Genomic DNA, 20,153 nt, shown 5'->3' with positions numbered 1-20,153 from the left:
TATGCAAAAGGAGACTAGCAATAGATAGTGTTGGTTAGGTAAGGTGTGCCAACCATTGGATGGATTTAAGGACTAGCAGTAGGAATTTGAAAAGGGACCAGTTTCTCTTGGCAAGTAAGACAGAATGGAAACTGTGATGGGAAGTGGGAGAACATCCGGAAGATTATAGAGGGTTCATGTGGTAAAGTTATGTAGGAGGGGAGAACAGGGGCGCCACCAAGGGGTGGCCAGGGGGGGCCATGGCCACCCTTATAAAAATGCTGCCCCCCCCCCCCCCCCCCCATCGGCCACCCCACCAAAAACGAAAAAAAAAAAATTAAGGACTCGGACTGGAGTCAGAGAGCCACGATAGTGTACCTGCCCCCCACTGATTGCATATGTTCAGTGGAGTTGACCCGGAAATAAAGTCAGCCTGAGCACGTCATTTCTGCTCTTGCTCGCGCTTCCAGGCTGTGTTCACTACCAAGCACTGAAGGAGACCTGGACTGCAGAGCTGGGGGATCGAGTGATTCCCAGGCAAGCACCTCAGAGCTGAGGCATGTGGCACCAGGCATGGGCTTGGGAGGGCTAAAGCCCCCCGCCCCCACACACTTTAATGCCATTCTTGTGATTCTAATGTGCAAACAAAAAGACGGCACAGAGACAAAGCAGCCAATGGCATTCTAGATTGTGTGGCTGCACAATGGGCCGGCTTATGCAAGCAGTCTTTATTTCAACTGTTACGTTTTGTTGATACCAAAACATTGCTTTACAGTAACTGATGTTGCGTTTAGAGATAGTTTGCAGATGGTGTGCAAGAGTCCATGCGTTCTCACCAAAGTGCGCCTGGTAGGATAATGCAGTGTTGTTTTATCAATTGTTGCTTCTTTACAGATGAATCCATCTTCATTGTGGGTGGAAGCGGATTTCTTCTTTATGCAAACAGTCAACCAAGCCCTCAAACGGCATTGTTGCTGCGCGGCTTTTAGATGCGTTGACCGCCTGATTGCCGAGTGTGTTGGATGCCACATAACTGCGGGTCTCTGTAGAGCTGCTCGGCCCGTGGAATCTTGACGAACTGGTGTGCACGTGCTTGGCTGTCTCTACGTTTCCTGACTTTGCTTCAGATCAGAGAGGAGGCTGATTGAAACCCCCCCTCCCCCGGCTTTGTTGGGGGTCCATGCTGGCTACATGGTTGGATCGGTTGCAAGAAGCAGCCAGAAGAAACATTCTCACTCCATCATTCATAGTTTAAAGTGGGGCACCGGCTACGATTAATTTACAACTCTCGCTGTACTTATAACCCCCTCTCAACCTAAAGCGTCCCTGTATTTTGAAACCTGCTCTGTTTCCTTTTAAAACGAATAGGGCTGTCCTTTTTTCTCTCCACACGCTGCATGTAAAGTCTAGCTCGCGATTTCCCGTTCATTAACGTTGTGCCTCGCAAAGGTAGTATAATGCACGGTATTGAGATGGCCAACAACCTCACTCCTTCTCACGACGCCTCTTGTTTTCTTTCTCCACCTGCTTGTAAAACAGTTTGGAGCTCTTGACAAATACAATTAATAGGCAACATCGTCCATTTTAAAGTGCACTGGCCGAGACTGAGGCAAAGCCGGCTACACTGGCTGTCGGCTTACTATGACGGTTGACGGAAGGTGTTCACAATGGCCACTGACCAGACTTCTGCAGGCCCAACCATTTGTCCATGCTGCAAGCCAATCCGACGATCAACCTGTGTTCAAGAATAGACCACTAACCAAAAACCCTTGCCTGATCACTCTACTTCAGCTGGCCCATGGCTTGTGTTGGCACTGAAATGGAACAGCTATTCAGTTGTTGCAGTTACGTTTGGGTCCTTGTTTGGTGTTTTATCAGGGAAGTTTTCTATCCCAGGGCGCAAGGTTTCTACATTAATACTGTGAGTTTTCCCCAAAGCTCTCTTTTCTTGGCACTGATCAGGGGCGGAATTGCAAAACACCAAAGCCTAATTGAGTTTGCACTAAACCTTACTTAGCTGTTGCTAACATGTTTTACCGAGAATGCATTAAACAATAAGTTGACAGATGCCGTCTTTACTCAAACATGCCAATCGAAAACCTACCTATTAGTAAAATCGACGTTGGCATCTGTCAGCTGTGCCACATCATTCCAATGTTCTCAAAATTACATTTCATTGTCAGCTTTAAGGTATGCTTAGGGAAAGGGTGTGTTCTGTGTTTATTATCTTGCAGGGGTATGAGGCCAACACCTGTCCGTTCTCCAGAGCATGCACCCATAGCTAGTTGGAGGACCCATCGTGTGTGCTTTAAAAGTAGGGCTGTTGTTAGTTGATTTTGACTCTTTGCCACGTCTCTAGTAGTATTGTGTGTCAATTGTGCAAGAGTTTGTTTCATGTGTTTCCGACTCTGCTTGCGGATCAGCAGCACTTGCTCACATACGTGGAGTGAATGCTAGCTCTTGATCTTTCACACAGGTGAAGGTTTATGGAATCTTTACATTGGTATCAACCCCATATTTCTGGTTGTTGCATTAGATTTTGCCAAGTTTGTCAAGGGGGTGCTATTGCTTGCTGCCAATGCCATTTCTTTTTTTACATAGTTCTGGCCTATTTAGACGTGGACGTTTATGCTGCCGATCTACAGAGTGGCCTGGTGGTGGGCACGTGGAGGAATTTGTTCTCCAGGCAGGAACTCTGCCTTCAGAGATATCTTGCAGTCCTTGCATTCTCACAATGCTAATACATTCCTTGGACGAAACACAGAGGATAAACATTTTAGCATGGCTTTTTTTGAAAATCTTGTGTGCTTTTGTTTGTGTATTTATTTTTGTGTTCTTTCTGAGATTTCTGCCACACAGGTCTGCTTGGTGACTTTTTGAGACCATTTTTGCTTTAATTAGCCCAACATCGAAAACCTTCAGAATCACTATCCTTATGACCACACACTTTGCATAAGTCATTAGCAGTTAATTACAGAAAAAAGCAATTTAGAAATTAATAAGGATTTGAAGCAGTATTAACACGAATGCCTTAAAACGAGCCCATACAAAACAAGGATGAGATGCGTCAAAATAAACCACAACGTTTCACATGGTAGAATAATGTGAAAGCCTGACAGCTCATTAGCACACACAGATCATTATTGAACTTAGTTCAGCCAATCAGAATGTCAGTGCAGTCAATAACTACTGGTATTGACTGTATTCTAAACATTCTGATTTCAAAAGCATAGAGGGAAACAACAATGCAATTCCTATGCACTATTTCTTTCAACAGGACACTTCCTCTCATGGAGAGGACCTTTTTTCTTCTTTTCTGCAACATGCTATTTAAAGAGAGAGCTGGCACAAACATGGGAAAACACTTTCACTTTTACACAACACCTAATGTATGCCCATGTTAAACCTATTACAGTTCAACCAACTGTGCAATTAAAGTGCTTAACTTGTGAAGACGACCTTGTTATTCAAGCATTATAAAATAATTGAATTTACTTACTTAGTTTGTTTACTTTATTCACTTAAAGTACAAATGTGTACTTCACCCGAAAACTCTAAAAATGTAATTTGTTACTACCGTTATGTACTAATAGTCTTATAGACCTTGGGAGGAGTCTTTAACGCTTTGGATGATGACCATTCTGGGGAATTAGTTGGGCCTCATGACCCTTGGTTTCTCCTTGGGCTATGCCTGGTGGCCAGTATTTATCCAGCCACAATTACCCCTCCCTCGGTCTAGAAGTCTATACTAGTTTGCCCACATCTTTGTTATAGGTTTTACGAACATGTAATTAGCTAGCGCTCCCAGGCTACTCTTGGTGTACTCCATGCGGCAAAATATACAAACAAAATGCCATCTACTCTATTACACTGTACGGAACCATTAGATGGTATTGTATACATGCAGATTATAGTTTTATCCCACAGGAATGTATTGATCCTTTCAGCAAAAGCTGATTTAAAAAAAAAATGAATGTGATCCATTACTTGAAGCTCTGCAAGCGTTGCTGCTTTTCAGAGTAGTTTGGCAAATTGAGTGCATATATGCCCAGAAGGTTGTTCACCTGTGTTATGATTCTCTAAATAGAACACCCTTTGATAGTTCAATTTCCACACCATGTGTTGTCACTAACCATTTAGGAATTGATGTGTGAAATCTGAAGTCCAATAGAAGGTGTACTTGCCAAGTTTTGTAGTGCCTCCATTATAGAATATAGCCTATGACCCCCTTTGTTTTTGGATTTCCATCTCTAATCCCATCATCCAGCAGCGGATTGGTTTTCCTTGCTCTCAGAGTAAAATGTTCTTTTTAAATGTGCTTCCAATTGGTTGGGTTTTGTCAGTCAAAATGTTGGATGAAGCCACCTCCCAGATATGATGCTCAAAGTGCTGAAGTTTTGAGTTCCATTTTTTAAAGGTCACGTTTTCCTTTCAAATTTTGAACTCTCATTGTATTTTATGGCTCATGTTAGGAATGGTGCTATACTGTGTGGATGCCTGCTTAGTAATGTCCCTAGCTTGCCAGCACCATGAGTTTACCACTCAAAATGCCGACTCATTTTGACTGGTTTTCAGGTTCACCCGGGTAATACAATGCTGTCTCTTCGCAGTAGTTCGCCCTGTGATTTGATTGCTCTGACCGTCGTGCCTTTTGAGTGTGGTGAGACATTTGGGGACGTTTTCAGAAAGGACCATGGTCCACACTATCCAGTAGCATGTTTCAAGTAAGGACTCCTAGCTATTGGCTAAAGAAGCGCTCTGGTCTCCTTCCTGCTCAGGTCGCTCGTAGTCCCCTGCTTATCCCATTCTTTCCGGGTCACAGCGAGAGGCGCCACCAAGGGGTGGCCAAGGCTAGCGCTGGCCGGCCTGCCTCTTAGGTGTTTCTTTTGGTGTGCCACCCCAAGATTTCCAGTGACCTCATCAGGCCACCCCTACGAAAAATGTCTGCGGGTGCCACTGGGGGAGAATGAGTAGATGTGGCGGCAAAGGCGGAGGCCACCAAAGTAGTCAACGAGACCTAGTTCCAGAATTAGTATGATGCACCTGGCAGAATGGTAAGCAAGGAGAGGGTTGATATTCCTGAAATTGAGCAAGAAAATCCTAGCAGCAGTAGCGTTAGTGTTGTACTGTGCTGTGTTTGTCAATACTCCTTGCCATTCCCATCCTAGGGCTCACCCATACCCATTCCTCTCTGATTCCTTCGCCTCCTACTGTCCCCGCGTTGACACATTAGTTCCATTCTGAGAAATCCCAGGTGTTCCTTAAGAGAATGGAATGAGGGCATTCGAGAGGAGGACCAGGATGCTGGGGGTGTGATTTCCATCTGCTCTGAAGACTTTTCATGTTGAAGATATAAACGCTTACCTGGTCTACACTTAAAGGCCCCCTCCGATTTTTTTATGTACCAAACATCAACATTTCTGCTGACGATTAGTACAACCCCAGGCCGCAACTCATGACCCGTGCAGGTAAGGACTGCTCCGATCTTGATCCTATCTTTGGATTGCTAGAGGAGCTGTCTGTGGAAAAGTCTGGCATCATACAGCCCACAGACCAAAAATCATCATTTGAAGATTATGGATACAGCGCTGCAGAAATCTGATGGTGTCATAACCACACTGCCTCTCTACACTTTATGCACATGCTACATTAAGCATCGCAGATGCACACCAATCCTTGCCGCACCTTAGCTGAGCAGGATACCCAGACAACACATAAACACTTGTATCCCACTGCACAGCGACCGCAGCAGCTCATCATTAACACAAACCGCTTCAACTGGTTTCACCATCACATAGTCAAAGGAAAAAGAAAGCAGTGTAAACAACACAAACTCAAGAGAAATATACAAGTTCATCCACATCCAATTCAGATGAAATGTTCAATGTACCTGGGCCTGTGTTATTTGTACTTACCCCTGGGGAGCCATCAGCAAAATGGAAGGACTCCAAAAAAGGGTTCTAAAGTATATGTTGACAGTGTATGGTCCATCATATAACATGGAGAGAAAAGGTGCACTGCTCAGGCCCAGAAGGACAATAAATGGTCAGGGGGTTAGCTCAAGGGTAACACATGTGCCATGGAAGCAAGACAACTCCAAGTGTCACAGGTTCGAATCCAAGTCCTGCACTTAGAGGATGGTCTCTAAGTGTATGAAAGCACTATATGAAAGCTCAATAAAAAAATATTTTTTAAATCTCCAATAGACATACTGATTTCACAGAAGGGGACACAAATGGCAATTCCTTTGAAAGGAGTCTGTATAAATCAGACCAGCATTTAGAAAAAAACAAAAATAAGATCCTAGCGAGATCATTTTGCTACTAGAGAACAGAAAATAGGTGAAAGCATACAAGATTTAAAACTGCTTTGAGGGTTCTTATGACGAAGTGTGAATTTGGTCGCTGCCAAGTTATGATTAAATGCAGCAACAACAAAATTAGAGAGGAGATGTGACGTAGAAACAATCCAACTTTAGGAGAGATTAATGAATTAGCAAATTAAGTTGCAAACTATGAGTTATGTGTCCAAAAACCTGAGAATAAATGTAATAGTGGGCTTATGGAAGTGAATCCAATGACAAAAGGGCTGCAGTCAAGCATGGTTTCAAATGTGCCAAATAGTGATAAACAACTCGATGGTGGCCTACCTCATTTCAAACAGACAAGCCTCACATAGTTTTCTACTAAGTAAATGCTTCAGATGTGGCTTGATGTCACACCTGGGTAATGATATGCACACAGGTAGTGTTATGCTATCAACATCACGGCCGTGAATGTGGGTGCAAAGGCCACCTTGTCTGGTGTTGCATATTCAGTAAAAACAGAACTGTACAGTAACTAAGCAAGCTTAGTGATCAGTAGAGCTCCCTCTAATACATGGTAGGGGAGTTTCTCACTATAACTGCCGTAAGAGGCAGAAGGCAGAGAATGAAGCCATATGTGGGACATTTAGAGTGAATGATGCCAAGGTAGAGATGCAAGTGCACAGTGGCATGGATTACACCTTGATAAAACAAAAAACATAGAAGAGGGATTTCAAATGTTGCACACTCCATGATTCAAACATGTAGGTGAATGCCTATTGTGAAATATCCATTCACCTCACCAGGAAATGTGATGCTAAGTTACACATTAAAGAAAGAGAAACCAGAACTAATGTGGCAAAGAAAGGAGGCTTCACCTTTGGCAGTGTGTGCTTGATGCGTTCCTCTAGCCCTTCAAAAGGAGGTGAGGTTTAGAATAAGAGAATGGAAAGGAGAGGGATCATTGAATGTTCTGATGTGTCAGAATTAGTCAGTCCCATTGTTGTTTTGCACAAACCAAATGGAGTTGTGCGGCTTTGGATAGATCTATGCGGGCCAAACAAGAACCTCATGAAGGAGCATTTCCCTTTGCTGATGATCTCCGAACTCTTGACAGAACTTGTGCAGGTGGATATGTTTTCGATAGTTAACCTAAACTCTACATATCACCAGATAAATTTTCATCTGACATCCCAGAACCTGAATACTTTTATCACTTTGGGTCTTTTCAATTGTAAAAGGATGCCTTTTGTGCTAGTGTCCGCAGCATTTGTCTTCCAAACATGGATGTTCAGACTATTCAAATAAGTATGTGGAGTAAGCGTTTACCAGGACAACATCATTGTTTGGGGCCTCTCTGCTCTGAGATTCTCCAACTTGGTTTACCACTTGTTCCACTCATATCTTTACAACGACAGTTAGCCTGTCTCTTGGTCTGGTCACACCTCTCCTTCAAACTCTCTCCTCTATTGTGTCCCACATGGTTCCGTCCTTGGTCCTTTGCTATTATCTATCTATACTGCTAGTCTTCAAACTGTGGGGCTGGCCCCTTTAGGGGCTCTAAGAATGCCCTGGGGAGGTGAGAGGCTCTTCAAAAACAGAGTACAATGGCTGCTTTAAAATATAAGCAGATATGGCATCTGGGGGGCTGACAACATTTCGAATTAAGAGGGGGCTCAGCAACAATATTTGTACTCAAGGGGGGCTTAGCATAAAAATGTTTGCATACCACTGAGCGATACCATTCCCCTCTCCTCTCTCATTCAATCCTTTAAGCTCTCCAGCCACATGTGCACTGACGACTCCTTCTAAGACTCTCTTCACTCCTCTGTCTCTGCTTGTCTCTCTGCGGTTCAGTCATAAATGTCGTCCCACTTCCTACATCTCAACACCTCTGAAACAGAAATCTTCTTTTTCCTGCCATCCTCTCCCTCCCCGATCTCCCGCTAGACTATTTGTCCCTCTTTCCTTTCTATCCTCCTCTTCTTTTTCTGTGCTTTATCTCGGGGTCATCTAAAACATATCTTTCTTTCTCATCTCATATTTCTGCAGCTGCTCGTATATGTCACTTCCACCTCTTCAACATCTGCTGTATTTGAACCTTTTTGTTTTTTCATGCCGCTAAACTCTCATTGCTCTTCTATTGGGAAGTTGGGGAGGAGGAGCATAGTTGATAGAAAGTGGTGACTACAGGAGGGGAGGGAAGAAGTAGGGGGAGAATATCCTGGACATGAGAAATATTATCATTGCAGTCACTGCAGGATATGGCAGTTCCAAAAGGGGACAGGAACTGACTCCCACCGGCAATTGTTAATTGTCCCTGCATGCTGCAGCACTGCACCGCAAACGTCTTCCACTGGCAGCTGTATTCTGGTTTGTTGTTAAAACAAAGGACAAAAATAATAAATAAGCATATCCAAACAATAAGCAAACAATGTTCATGGCCCTGGGCAGTCGAACGGTGCGTACATAACCAAATAACACCTACAAGGATTGTGTCCCTTCTCGTATTCCATCTCTTGCTAGCTGTACTCTATGGCACTCATTTTGGCTTTCAAGCGCCAACGTTTAGCCAAAACTAAAAATGTATTTGTTAACAACAATCTATTTGTTACATTGTTAAATAACCTTTCATCCTTGTCCTGCATACACGTTTAGCCAAAACTAAAAATGTATTTGTTAAAAAAAATCTATTTGTCACATCGTTAAATTCACTGTCATCTGTGTCCTTCATACAGACTTTGCTTATGTAACAATCACCAATATTCAGTCGCTGAGGGGTGGGTGTGTGTGTGTGTGTGTGTGTGTGTGTGTTTATATACACGTGCATGCTTTAATGCTGTTTTTTTCTTGCTCCCCCAGGCCAGCCCTGCTGGTGCGAGCTGCCCGTCATTATGAGGGGGCAGAGCAGATCCTCATCCGCCAGGCCGTCATGACTGCATGCCAGTTTGTCACAGTTGGGAAAGCAGAACTTCCTCCATTTGGTGATTGGATGGTGGCTGAGTGCCCCGCCCGCATAGATGTATCAGGTGAGTAATGAAGCCAATGGCTTAGGAATGTTCAGCCTTTCAATCAGAGAGCTTCTTTTGTAGCAGTCAGATCGGGTTGTTCTCGAATACATGCGAAGTCTGTGGGATGCACATGTGTTCTATGGATGAAAATATTAAATTACTACGATACCTTACCTGTTTCGTACATGTAGTGCACCTGTTCACCTTAGAAAGCCCAACCCATTGATATTAAGAGTCAGCAAGAAAGATGCCTTCCAACTTTTCATTGAAATACAGGCTCTAATGAAGAGGTACTAGACAATGTTTGCTTCGAGCAATAGCTGCTATGCAGGCTGTGCTAGGGCAGTAATTACTGCTCTGTGTATGGGGATGATTGTCAAGGAGAGAAAAACAGTCCGAGGTTATTGGCATGGGGAATGGGCACAGGACCACACTAGGAGTCAGTACTCACAGGAGCCCATCATCAGTCACTTATAACACATACACACTAACACGCAGGTTGTGCTTGATAAAACAGTTATTACTGAAATACTTAAAGGGTCGTGGAATAAGCACTTAAGTGCTCCTTCAGATTAAAGTTAAGATCCACAAGCTTCTCACCCATGACAGCTGTGATATATAACATAACTTAAACACACAACTAAAAAGGACAAAAAACACCTGGGTGAGGACCACCAAGGGGTGCAGAGGAAATGGACACCTAAGCTGCCTTCTCCCTCACCCTCTAGAAGATTAATTTATAGTTTCCACATCCCTCACAAAAATAATTGCAGCATAATGTGTCCGGAAGTGGTTGGAAACAGTCTCCTAGCTTGTGAAGCCCAAGATCGGATGGAGAAGGGCTGGAGAGGGAAGAGACCCAGCGTGATATTGCAAGCCAACAATCTCTGGAACGCCTGGGACGATCCAGGCTCCCACCTCGCCGGAGGGCACTGAGTCTTCCAAGCTACATGAAGTCAGCACGGACACCGGGGAATCGGCTCCTGTGTCCCCGCCACGCTTAAGGAAAATACGGTGAGCAGACACTGTCCTGAGACGCTCTGAGAACGGGAGTGGAGGGACGGCAATCTTAATGGCACTGATGCGCAAAGGGCCCCTGTGATTCTGAGACTCGAGCACTGTACCAGGCTGTATAGCCTAACAGACGTGTCTGCATCTAGGCGCTGCCTCCCCCCGGGGTGGAAAGGCCCAGGCACGGAGGATGTGGCAACGCACCAATCATAGAGTGGTCCCACCTTACTGCAAACCCCTCCACGTCCCTCAGGCTGGCACATTAACAGTGCTTTCAACAACAAAGCAGGGGGAGGGGATCACCACACAATCCACGAAACAGTGCACATCGTGTCTGAAGGGGACCAGCAAGAAGCGCCAGTGAGTGGGGCTGACGAGGGACATAGCACCAGCTGTAATCCCACAAGTGCTTTCCAAGAGTCTACAATAACGATCAGCTAGAAGCAAGGCCTCATACACCGGCAGGCACCGAGGGAGGCAGTGACTGGAAGAGACAGCCAGATCAGGCGAAAGAGGAAGTATATGGTAACGCCCCCTAGTGAACAAGCCCTAAAGAAGATGGGAGAGCACTGCTAGCAACGTGGGGAGAAACCACAAACAGAAGGTGGGGGTATATCCCTTAGAACACCACAGCTAATGGTTTTTGCCCAATTTATGGCGGGTGCTGACAAACCCAAGAGGAATAACTCGTTGCAAGTCCCTATATGAAGAAGATGTCGAAGGTGGGGGCAAAACCTAAGGCGGGAGATATGAAATCCTTGCAGAACAAATAGAAAGAAAGGGAAAAAGAAAGGAACACCCAAGAGACTGAGGCAGAGATCCATTTACCGCCTCCAGGAGTGGCCAGCTTGAACATCTCATCCTCCTTCTCTAAAGAAGAACTTATGGAAATGCTCTCCACGCTAAAGCAGGACCTAACAACGGAGATCAAGGCTACTAAAGAGGCAATGGTCAAAACTGTTGCAGAGCTTAATTCGGATATGATGGGGTTGGAATCCAGAATAAACGAGGTTGAAAATACGCTTTGCGAACAAGCCCATTATCAAGCGGAGCTCAGCAATAGGGTCTTGGGCATAGAAGAACAGTTGGAGATGATATTGGCGAAACAAGAAGACCTAGAAAATAGGTAGCACAGAAGCAATATCAGGATATGGGGCATACCACATGATATCCTGGATCAAGACCTTGCCAAAAATGTGAGGAATTTATTTCGGAATCTCTTAGACCTCCCAGAGACAGCTGCACTGGAACTTGACAGGACGCACTCAATCTACTCAGCGATGCAGCAGCGCCATAGCCTTCTGCCAGATATGCTAGCTTGCTACTCTAGGCCGAGCGGGCTTGCGGTCTTGCCTCTCTCAGGTCATCTCAGATATCGCCTAGAGTCCCACTAATTAGTTCTGCCGCTTCCTCTTCCGACCCAATCGCATATCGCTGGTTTTGCTATTAAAATAGGAGCTTACAGGCGAAGCCCCAGCGGTATCTGATCTTGTGCGACTGTAGGCAAGCTGTTAAAACAGGTAGTTTCCGTCTGTTTGCTAGGGTGCGAGGCGCTAGGTCTTGATATAGGGAAAGCTGTGTACCTCAGAACTGCACCGGGTCTTTTTGTCGGACTGCTGCCATGATTTTCTCTATCTGCTGAAGAAGCAGATTTCGGAGACGACACCGTCTGGAGAAGGGGTCTGACCTAGGCTGGTGCGCTCCTACCTAAGATGTTGACAAATGGACTTTCCTGCTTTGGAACATTGTCGTCCTGGGTTTGCCGGGGCCTCGAAACCGACGTGAGGGGACTATGAGCTCGTACTAGGCTTAAGATGTCAAAAACATATTAAGACAGGGAATACATGATTAGGGGGTGAGGGTTGTCATGAGGCAATAGCGCCAAAGAGAAAGTAATTATGAATTACCAAAAGTTGGTTTTCTGATGTTGGTAACAATTTTTTCAGTTTTGACAGTTGACACATTCTGGGGTTTTGTTTTTTCCTTTTCTTTTCTCTGGATCTGGCCACTCAGGGGTTCCCAAACATTATGACTCAAGGCTGTTGCTCTGGGAGGACCTTCCCTGACTCCCAATTCTTTTTGTTAATGGGATCTTGGCTTAATGCGATCCTGGATGGGGTCCCCTGATATCACATGTTTGACCCTAAATGCTAGGGGTCTAAACACACCAATAAAGCAGGAAAGCTGTACTGCAAAGACTCTCCTCCTAAGAGGTGGATCTGGTATTCTTACAGGAGACTCATCTGTTAAAAGAAGATGAAAAGCATCTCACAACTAAAGGGTACCCGCAAGCATACTTCGCGACTAGTGGCCTCAAAATGAGGGGAGTCGCCATTGGGGTTCGTAAAGGACTACCATTGCAGACATTGGAAGTCTTACGAGACTCGGAAGGGAGATGGATGGTACTTAAAGGCAGTCTGTGTAATCGCAAACTCACACTGGAGGTATTATATGGCCCCGGTAAATAGCAAGCACCGTTTTTGGGGAAGTTCTCAGAGACATTGGCGAATTTCATGGAGGTTGACATTATATTGGGGGGGTGCTTTCATTGTGTAGTAGATCCGACTGTGGACGACAAATTGCTGGCTCCCACTATTAATGACAGGAGCAATTACTATGCCATGACGACACTTTCGAGAGACTTCTCACTAATAGAGACAAGGCGCTTCTTTCACTCTGGGGAGAGGGGATATACCTTTTATTCTGCGGTACATGGGGGCTTCTCCAGATTAGACATGTTCCTGGTCTCCACCACTCTTATCCCAATGGTTAAGGAAATAGAGATCTTACCAAAAGCACTCACAGACCACTCCCACGCAAAACTAGAGTTGGACCTGGGTCAGGGTATGTCCAGACAGAAATCCTCATGAAGATTTAACAAAGATATATTAATGGATATGGCCGCTAGGGCTCAAATAGAAGTCTTTAATCCACTACTTTCAAGAAAACCAGACACAGGATATGTCGATAGGTACTGTATGGGATGCGGGGAAGGCGGTTTTTCGAGGAGTTATCATTGGGCAATCAGTGGCCTGGGATAAAACCCAGCATATGCATCGGGCTATGCTGGAGGGGATAGTACAAGAGAAAGAGAGGACACATGCAACAAAATGGAATAGGTGCACATTACGGGACTTCAGAATAGCTACACAGGCCCTTGTAACTCACATGATGGGGAGTCTGCACAGTCCCTACTCAATACAAAATAATATTTCTATTCTAGGGGCAACAAGGCAAATCAGCTATTGGCAGCCAAACTCAGAAAAGCGTCAACTCGCAGTTATATTGGGGCATTGAAGGGGGATGACGTGAAGTGAGAGATCACAGAAGCAAGAAAACTGAAGGTCATGGAAGACTTCTTTCGGAAGGTTTCCACCCCACATCAGGGGAACTCTACCCATATTCGAGAATTTATTGAACAGGCACAACTCCCGCGAATCTCAAACACTATGAGGGAAGCATTAGAGAACCCAATATCTATCCAAGAAGTAGCTCAAACCATTTGTTTCCTCCGAGTGGGAAAGTCTCCCAGTCCGGGTGGGTTTACCAATGGATTTTACAAGGCATTTGCAGGGAACCTAATCCCCCAACTCACCACTCTATTTAATTATTTCTCCAAATCGGGGCAAGCAACTGTATCTATGGCAGAATCTATAACCACTCTACTGTTGAAACCTGAAAAAGACCCTGAGTCCTGCACTTCCTACTGCCCCATAGCCCTCCTGAATACCGTCGCCAAACTCTATAGGAAAATCCTAGCCACACGACTGCGAGAGGCCCTACCTCAAATAATCAATGAAGACCAAACGGGGTTCATTAAAAATAGAGCGGCTCGTGACAACATTCGAAGGGTGGTTGACTTAATAGCGATGACTCCAAAACTCCCGGGTGGGTTGTCACTCCTTTCCCTGGATACTCATCGAGCATTTGATAGCCTGTCGTGGGATTTCTTGCAAGCAGTAATTCCGGCCTATGGGTTTGGACCTGTCTTTAGCAAACTAATACTGACTAACTTCCAAATACCATCCACCATAATCAAAGTTAATGATAACACGTCAGCCCCGCCACCTTTAGGCAAGGACACAAGACAAGGATGCCCGTTGTCTCCTCTAATCTTTGCCTTGGCTATACAACCCCTAGCACAAATGATATGGAGTAATCCACACATATTGGATTCGATGCACGTAGGTAGCACACATAAAGTGGCACTGTACGCCGACGATATCATCTGCTTTCTTCAGAAACCCCTCCAGTCGATTCCGCCTTTATTAGATCTTCTCGAAAGATTCTTCATGGTATCAGGTTTCCGCATTAATCATCAAATGACGGTGTGTTTGGCAATCAGAGAATCACCTGAAACCAAACGGGCAATGCAATCAGCATTTCCTTTCAAGTGGGTAGACAGTGAGTTTGGGGTAAATATTACTAAATCATATAAAACTCTTATGGGAGCTAACATCCCCAACCTGTGGAAGGAGGTTAAAACCACCCTAAAATGTTGGGAACTCCAGAAATATTATGGCTGGGTAGGATCAGCACAATTAAAATGACAAGACTCCTCTTTGCCGTTCAGGCATTGCCAATCCTTGTCCCTGAAAGAGACCTCTTAGACTTGCAGAAAGCAATAGGCCAATTCATTTGGCAATAGAAACCACCTAGAATTTCACACCACATACTACTGAGGTCAAAGGGGGTGGGAGGAATGGGGGTCCCGTTGACACAATGTTACTTCTGTGCAGCACAGATTGCACTTAGAATGGGCGTTAGATGACAGGCGACCAAAATGGAAGATAATAGAGCAAGGCTGCACCCGCACCGCTCTAGCCCATCTGCCGTTCCTAGCAAAATCTGACGGGGCCCCCCAACTAGAATCTACCTGATCCACTCTTATTACCTGGGACAAAGCTTGTGTGCAATTGGGGGTTAAAACGGGTCTTAGGTGTTAAAGCCGGTCTTGGGTCCCTATTACTGGTCCTACAGAATCCAGAATTCTCTCCAGCAATGACGAACGGAATCTTTGTACAGTGGGAATCACTTGGGATACTAAGACTCAAGGACGTATATAAAGACAGGAAGCCCCTCACATTTATAGAATGTAAAGAAAAGTTTGTTACCTGAAATAGAACGGTTTAGATACTTCCAAATTAGACAATGGCGTTCCAATGAGCAAGTTTTTCGGGCGGGTACACGCCTCCCCATAGGAATTGAACTCGAGGTCTTGGAGGGAAAGGGTCTTTGGAAAATATCCAATTGTTTTCGCCTGTTAGAGAAGGCCTCTGCTGAAGACAAACTTCCACACATAATACTATGGGAAAAAGATTTAGGGTCAAAGATCCCTGCGGATTCATGGCAGCAAATATGTACTCGAGCCCAAAAAAGCTCCAGGTGCACCGTATTTAGGGAATGCGTGATACAAATATGCTATTGATGCTACATGATCCCACAGAGACTACAGGCGATGTTGGCAGCTGGGGGATCTCATACACATGTGGTGGCTTTGTCCTACAATTCAGACATATTGGCAAGAAATTAGGTCAAGAATAAAAGATCACCGGGCGTTTACTCCATTTGTGCCCTCGTATCCTGTTTTAGGGGATGTGCCTGATGATGGTACTTATCACGCATCTGGTCCCAGAGTGGAACTCATAACCCAGCTTCCGTTAGCAGCTAGACTAAATAAAGCAAGTTTTTGGAAAACCATTTAGGGGCCAATCCTGTCATACTGGTGGATCAAGGTATAGGAAATTGTGGCCATGGAAAAGCTGACTGCACACATCATGGGGAAACATGACACAATTCTCTCGAACCTGGGCCCCGTTCTTCGAGTTTATGCAAGACAAGGAGCGCATGTTTCTCAGGCCACAGACCCTGATGCATTTATTTCAAAACTGAATTAACTAACACAGACAGAGTCCCTCGCGACCCAGAGGGGGAGGGGAATGTTTAATCGAGAACATGAACTTGACACTGTTTGAGATACGTAGAAGTACATAAGGACACTGAGTGGAACCAATCATTATTAATATTATTTGTTAATTTATTATTATTATTTTTTTTGTACAGGTTTTATTGATTTTAACATAAACACACATTAAACATTCAGTGGTACAATCTTGTGCATTTGTCATCAATAGCCAAATATAGCCATTCCATAAACTGTTTTCCCCAACTGTCCCGCCCTCCCCACCACGGTTCCCTCCCCCCCAATTGCCTTCCGCACCAGCCCTTAACTTGCATTGGCATCATTCTACTAAGCACAGGTTGCCATTGTTATCCATTATATTTGTGGTGGCTATGGGAGTATATCTGCCAAAGCTGCTTCTGTGACAGCCGGAGCGCACATACTTTGTATCAGGGTGTCCCATGCAGCAACATCCTCCCCGGAGGCTGAGAAGCCAAAGCGTGCTGCCCCTCTCAAGCCACCGTCTCGGCCTGCAACCTTGTCTTCAAATCCCTCCACCAGTCCTCAATATTAGGGCCCATCTGGGCTTTCCATGCCATAGCAATTCTACGTTGGGTTAAGATGTACGCCAAATCTTTCATCTTATGTATGTGCCTCGCCCGTTTAGGACGTGAGAATCGGCCCAGCAAGCATGCCCCCGGGAAAAAGTACATCCAATACCAACCCTCCTCTATTCATCCTTGATGCTACCTCTTGCCAGTATATCCGCACTGTGAGGCATGCCCAGAACTTATGTAGCATATCTTCTGAGCTGCACCTAGGACAGTGTTGTGCGATCGCACCCGGGAAATGTGAAATTCTCAAGGAGGTCATATATGCTCTGTGTGTCACGAACAGCTGAATCAGCTGTAATCTAGCGTCCTAGGACACTCTTGTGGTATCCCAGGATTTCCTTCCAGCGTGTGTCTGAAAAGCGAGCACCGAATGTCTTCTTCCCGCTTGCGCCTTACTGCTAATATTGTGGGGCGCCTCCTGACAAAAGTAAGCCATATAACCTAGATATGGTACGGCCTCCCACTGAGATGTCATACATAAGGTGTCCAGTCAATTGGTCGACAGCAAACTGGTCGACTGCAATTTGGTCGACACCATTTGGTCGAATGCCAAATGTTCGAATTTTTTTTTTTTATATATATATGTGTTTTGTGGGTTTTCGTGTGGGGGAAAAAAAAAAAGAAAAAATGGGGGATGGGTGGGGACCCCCCCCAAAAAAAACCAAAAAAGGGGTAAAAAAAAAAAAAAAAAATTCGACCATTTGGCATTCGACCAAATGGTGTCGACCAGTTGTCCTGTCGACCAAATGTTTTCGACCAATTGACTGGTAACCAGACATAATGTCTACAATGGAGTGCTTTTCCATTAGCTCGCTAAATGGGGGCCACCTGTGTGAGATCTCCCTCTTGATAGTGCAATGTAGCAAATATTGGCTGCGATATAGACCTGTGTGCAACTAACTAGCTAAAGGGCATGAAGGCTGTGTTGTGCAGTAGATCGCCTATCATGGCAGTACCACAGGGTTCCCAGTTCCCTCGTATCCCCAATCGCGCTTGTGTGGAAGACGATACGACTGATATCAAGGGTATCTGTGCCGAGATCAGGTCCATGAGTCCAATCTGTTTAAGTGCCCTGTCTCACATTTGCACCCCAAAGATATCAAATGTGACCTATGGCGGACACGTGGCCTCTTATTCCATAGCAATTCCCTTAGGTAAAAGTGTGGTTCTGTAGGCAGAAGCATCTGCGTGACAGGGGAGAGGTCGTCTGCTAGCCAATCCACCACAAATTGCAGCTGTCCCGCTATGTAGTATAACTCGAAGTGTGGAACCTTGATTCCGCCTTCCTCAAAAGGTCTTCGTAGGGCAGACAAAGCTATCCTGCTCCTACCGGTTTGCCATAGAAATCCCATGCATACTGAATCCAACGTCTTAGAGAAGACTTAGGTAAATAATACAGGACATTTACAAAGCAGTGCAATAGCCTGGGCAAGACCACCATTTTCAACAGAGCTGCCCTACCCATCACAGAGAGGGGCAGTTTAGCCCAGAACTTCATACAGTTCTTGATACCCTCCAGAGTGTTATGGGTGTTATTGATATGTTCTGACTCTGGGTGTCCGGTCCTGACGTCTGCGTCTGCAGGAGATGCTGAGCCCCGCAGATCTCTCAAGAACGTTTGATCAACAACTGTCTTAAACCCAGTTGAAGAACTAACACTCCCAAGGGAAAAGGGGAAGTGGAGAAAATAACAAACGACAGACGCCTACTTCTGGTGGGCTGCAATCTGTAGAAGGAGACATTAATGTTTATTAAATAATGAAGACATGCATTAAATTAACTCAATCTCTAAATATCAAATAATTTAATATCTAAACCCATACCTGTCCAATCTCCGAAATAACCTTGGAGATTAATTAACTTCTTTTTCACAAAGACCCATTGAGAATTTATCTTGCACAGTCAATGTTCAATTTCCGAAGGGCAATGTGAATTTAAGAATGCATTTTGTTCCTCAACCAAAATTGCTCAAAATAATGAGTTCAAGAATATGCAATCTTCTTAAATTAAACAGGAAATCACTTTCGAGTGTTCATTCATTCAATTGCATTTCATCCTTTCTCTAGCACATTGTATTCCTGTTCAGATGTTCCTTCTACTTTAGTAACAAATGCGCAATTAAGAGTTCAGATGGTATTTTTAAAACTTTTAACAAGAACAATAAGAATGAATTCAGATCCTGTTCAACCTTTGAAGCACATGCGCAATGCTAATGGAATCCGAAGCTTTGCTTTTGACTTAAGCACTGTAAATGAGTTCAGATGCTGTTTACCTTTTGAGCACATGCGCAATGCTAACGAAAACAACTGCTTTTGCCTTTGACATGCGCACAATAGACAAGTTCAGGCGCTGCCTTATCCTTCAGAAAAATGTGCTATGCTCATGAAATCAATGTGTCTTTACTTTCCACATGCGCACAGTGAATATTTTTAGATGCCACCTTATATAATGGCGCGCAAGCGTAATTAAAAGCCTTATGAATTCAAGTTAAACAACATCAAAAACTTAGGCTCAGGTATTTTCCTTAAGCAATCTTCACTCACGCAACCGTACTGAAACTGACAGACTTGAAATCAGATCAGATACGAGACTCAGCAGTAAAACAAGGACACTTCTCCTTCGCGCATGCGTGAAACAAAAATGAAGGCTCTGAAGCACTGATCTAAGAAAACTGCGCAGTTAAAATTCCAAACGCTTCTTCCTTCAGTACAAAGTCAGAAATTCAAAACCGTGTCAATTACACGGAGTCATAAAAGTCAAGCAGATTTTTGAAGTAAAATGAAACGAATCTAAATACCTAAACTAAATAAATACCTAACATGAATAAAGTGATAAAAATAAAGCAACTTTTCTCCAGCTTGAGAAAAAGCGACGCTCCCACCAAATTATCAGCTGAGCTTGTCCCACGTTGACCAGCTTCTCAGGAAACAATATTTATCTTTGTAAACTTCACCAGAATCTCATCAAAAGGCCTTGACGCAGGAACTTAATCAAAACAGGACCTTCCTTCTTGAAGGTGAACAATGAAAGGCAGTTTAGAATTGTATGGAAGGTCAGAGGTTCATGAAACTTCCAATCAGGAACTGGCACTACTGCCACCATGTTGGTTTGGGGAGTTAGCACTCTGATGAACAGAAGTTAAGATCAACAACCCAAAATCAGATTAAAACAATAAATTAATTAAATCTATAATCTAATTTCATTTACAAAGTACACCTACCTAACCTGGGACCTGACACTGGGTCACGGTATAAGTTGACTCAGATATCTAAACGTATCAACCGTCCACTGCAGTGCCAAGACTGAGAACGTGTTCCTTTCCATCTTAAACA

At 44.4% G+C, this 20,153-nt stretch overlaps 1 protein-coding gene across 5 annotated transcripts in view; it reads left to right on the top strand.

Moving 5' to 3' along the window:
• FCSK (fucose kinase) overlaps positions 1-20,153 on the top strand; it is a 1,510,689-nt gene that overhangs the window by 1,076,128 nt on the left and 414,408 nt on the right. For all 5 annotated transcript variants that reach the window (XM_069654984.1, XM_069654992.1, XM_069654977.1 and 2 more), the window contains one exon: positions 9,146-9,312. In XM_069654984.1, the coding sequence (XP_069511085.1) occupies positions 9,146-9,312 (167 nt within the window). The remainder of the gene's footprint in view (positions 1-9,145; positions 9,313-20,153) is intronic.

Source organism: Ambystoma mexicanum, chromosome 1p (genome assembly GCF_040938575.1).
Source record: "Ambystoma mexicanum isolate Mex_15411 chromosome 1p, UKY_AmexF1_1, whole genome shotgun sequence".
Taxonomy (NCBI): Eukaryota; Metazoa; Chordata; class Amphibia; order Caudata; family Ambystomatidae; genus Ambystoma; species Ambystoma mexicanum.
The sequence above is the reverse complement of the archived record's forward strand: the minus strand, read 5'-3'. Positions and strand labels throughout refer to the sequence as shown.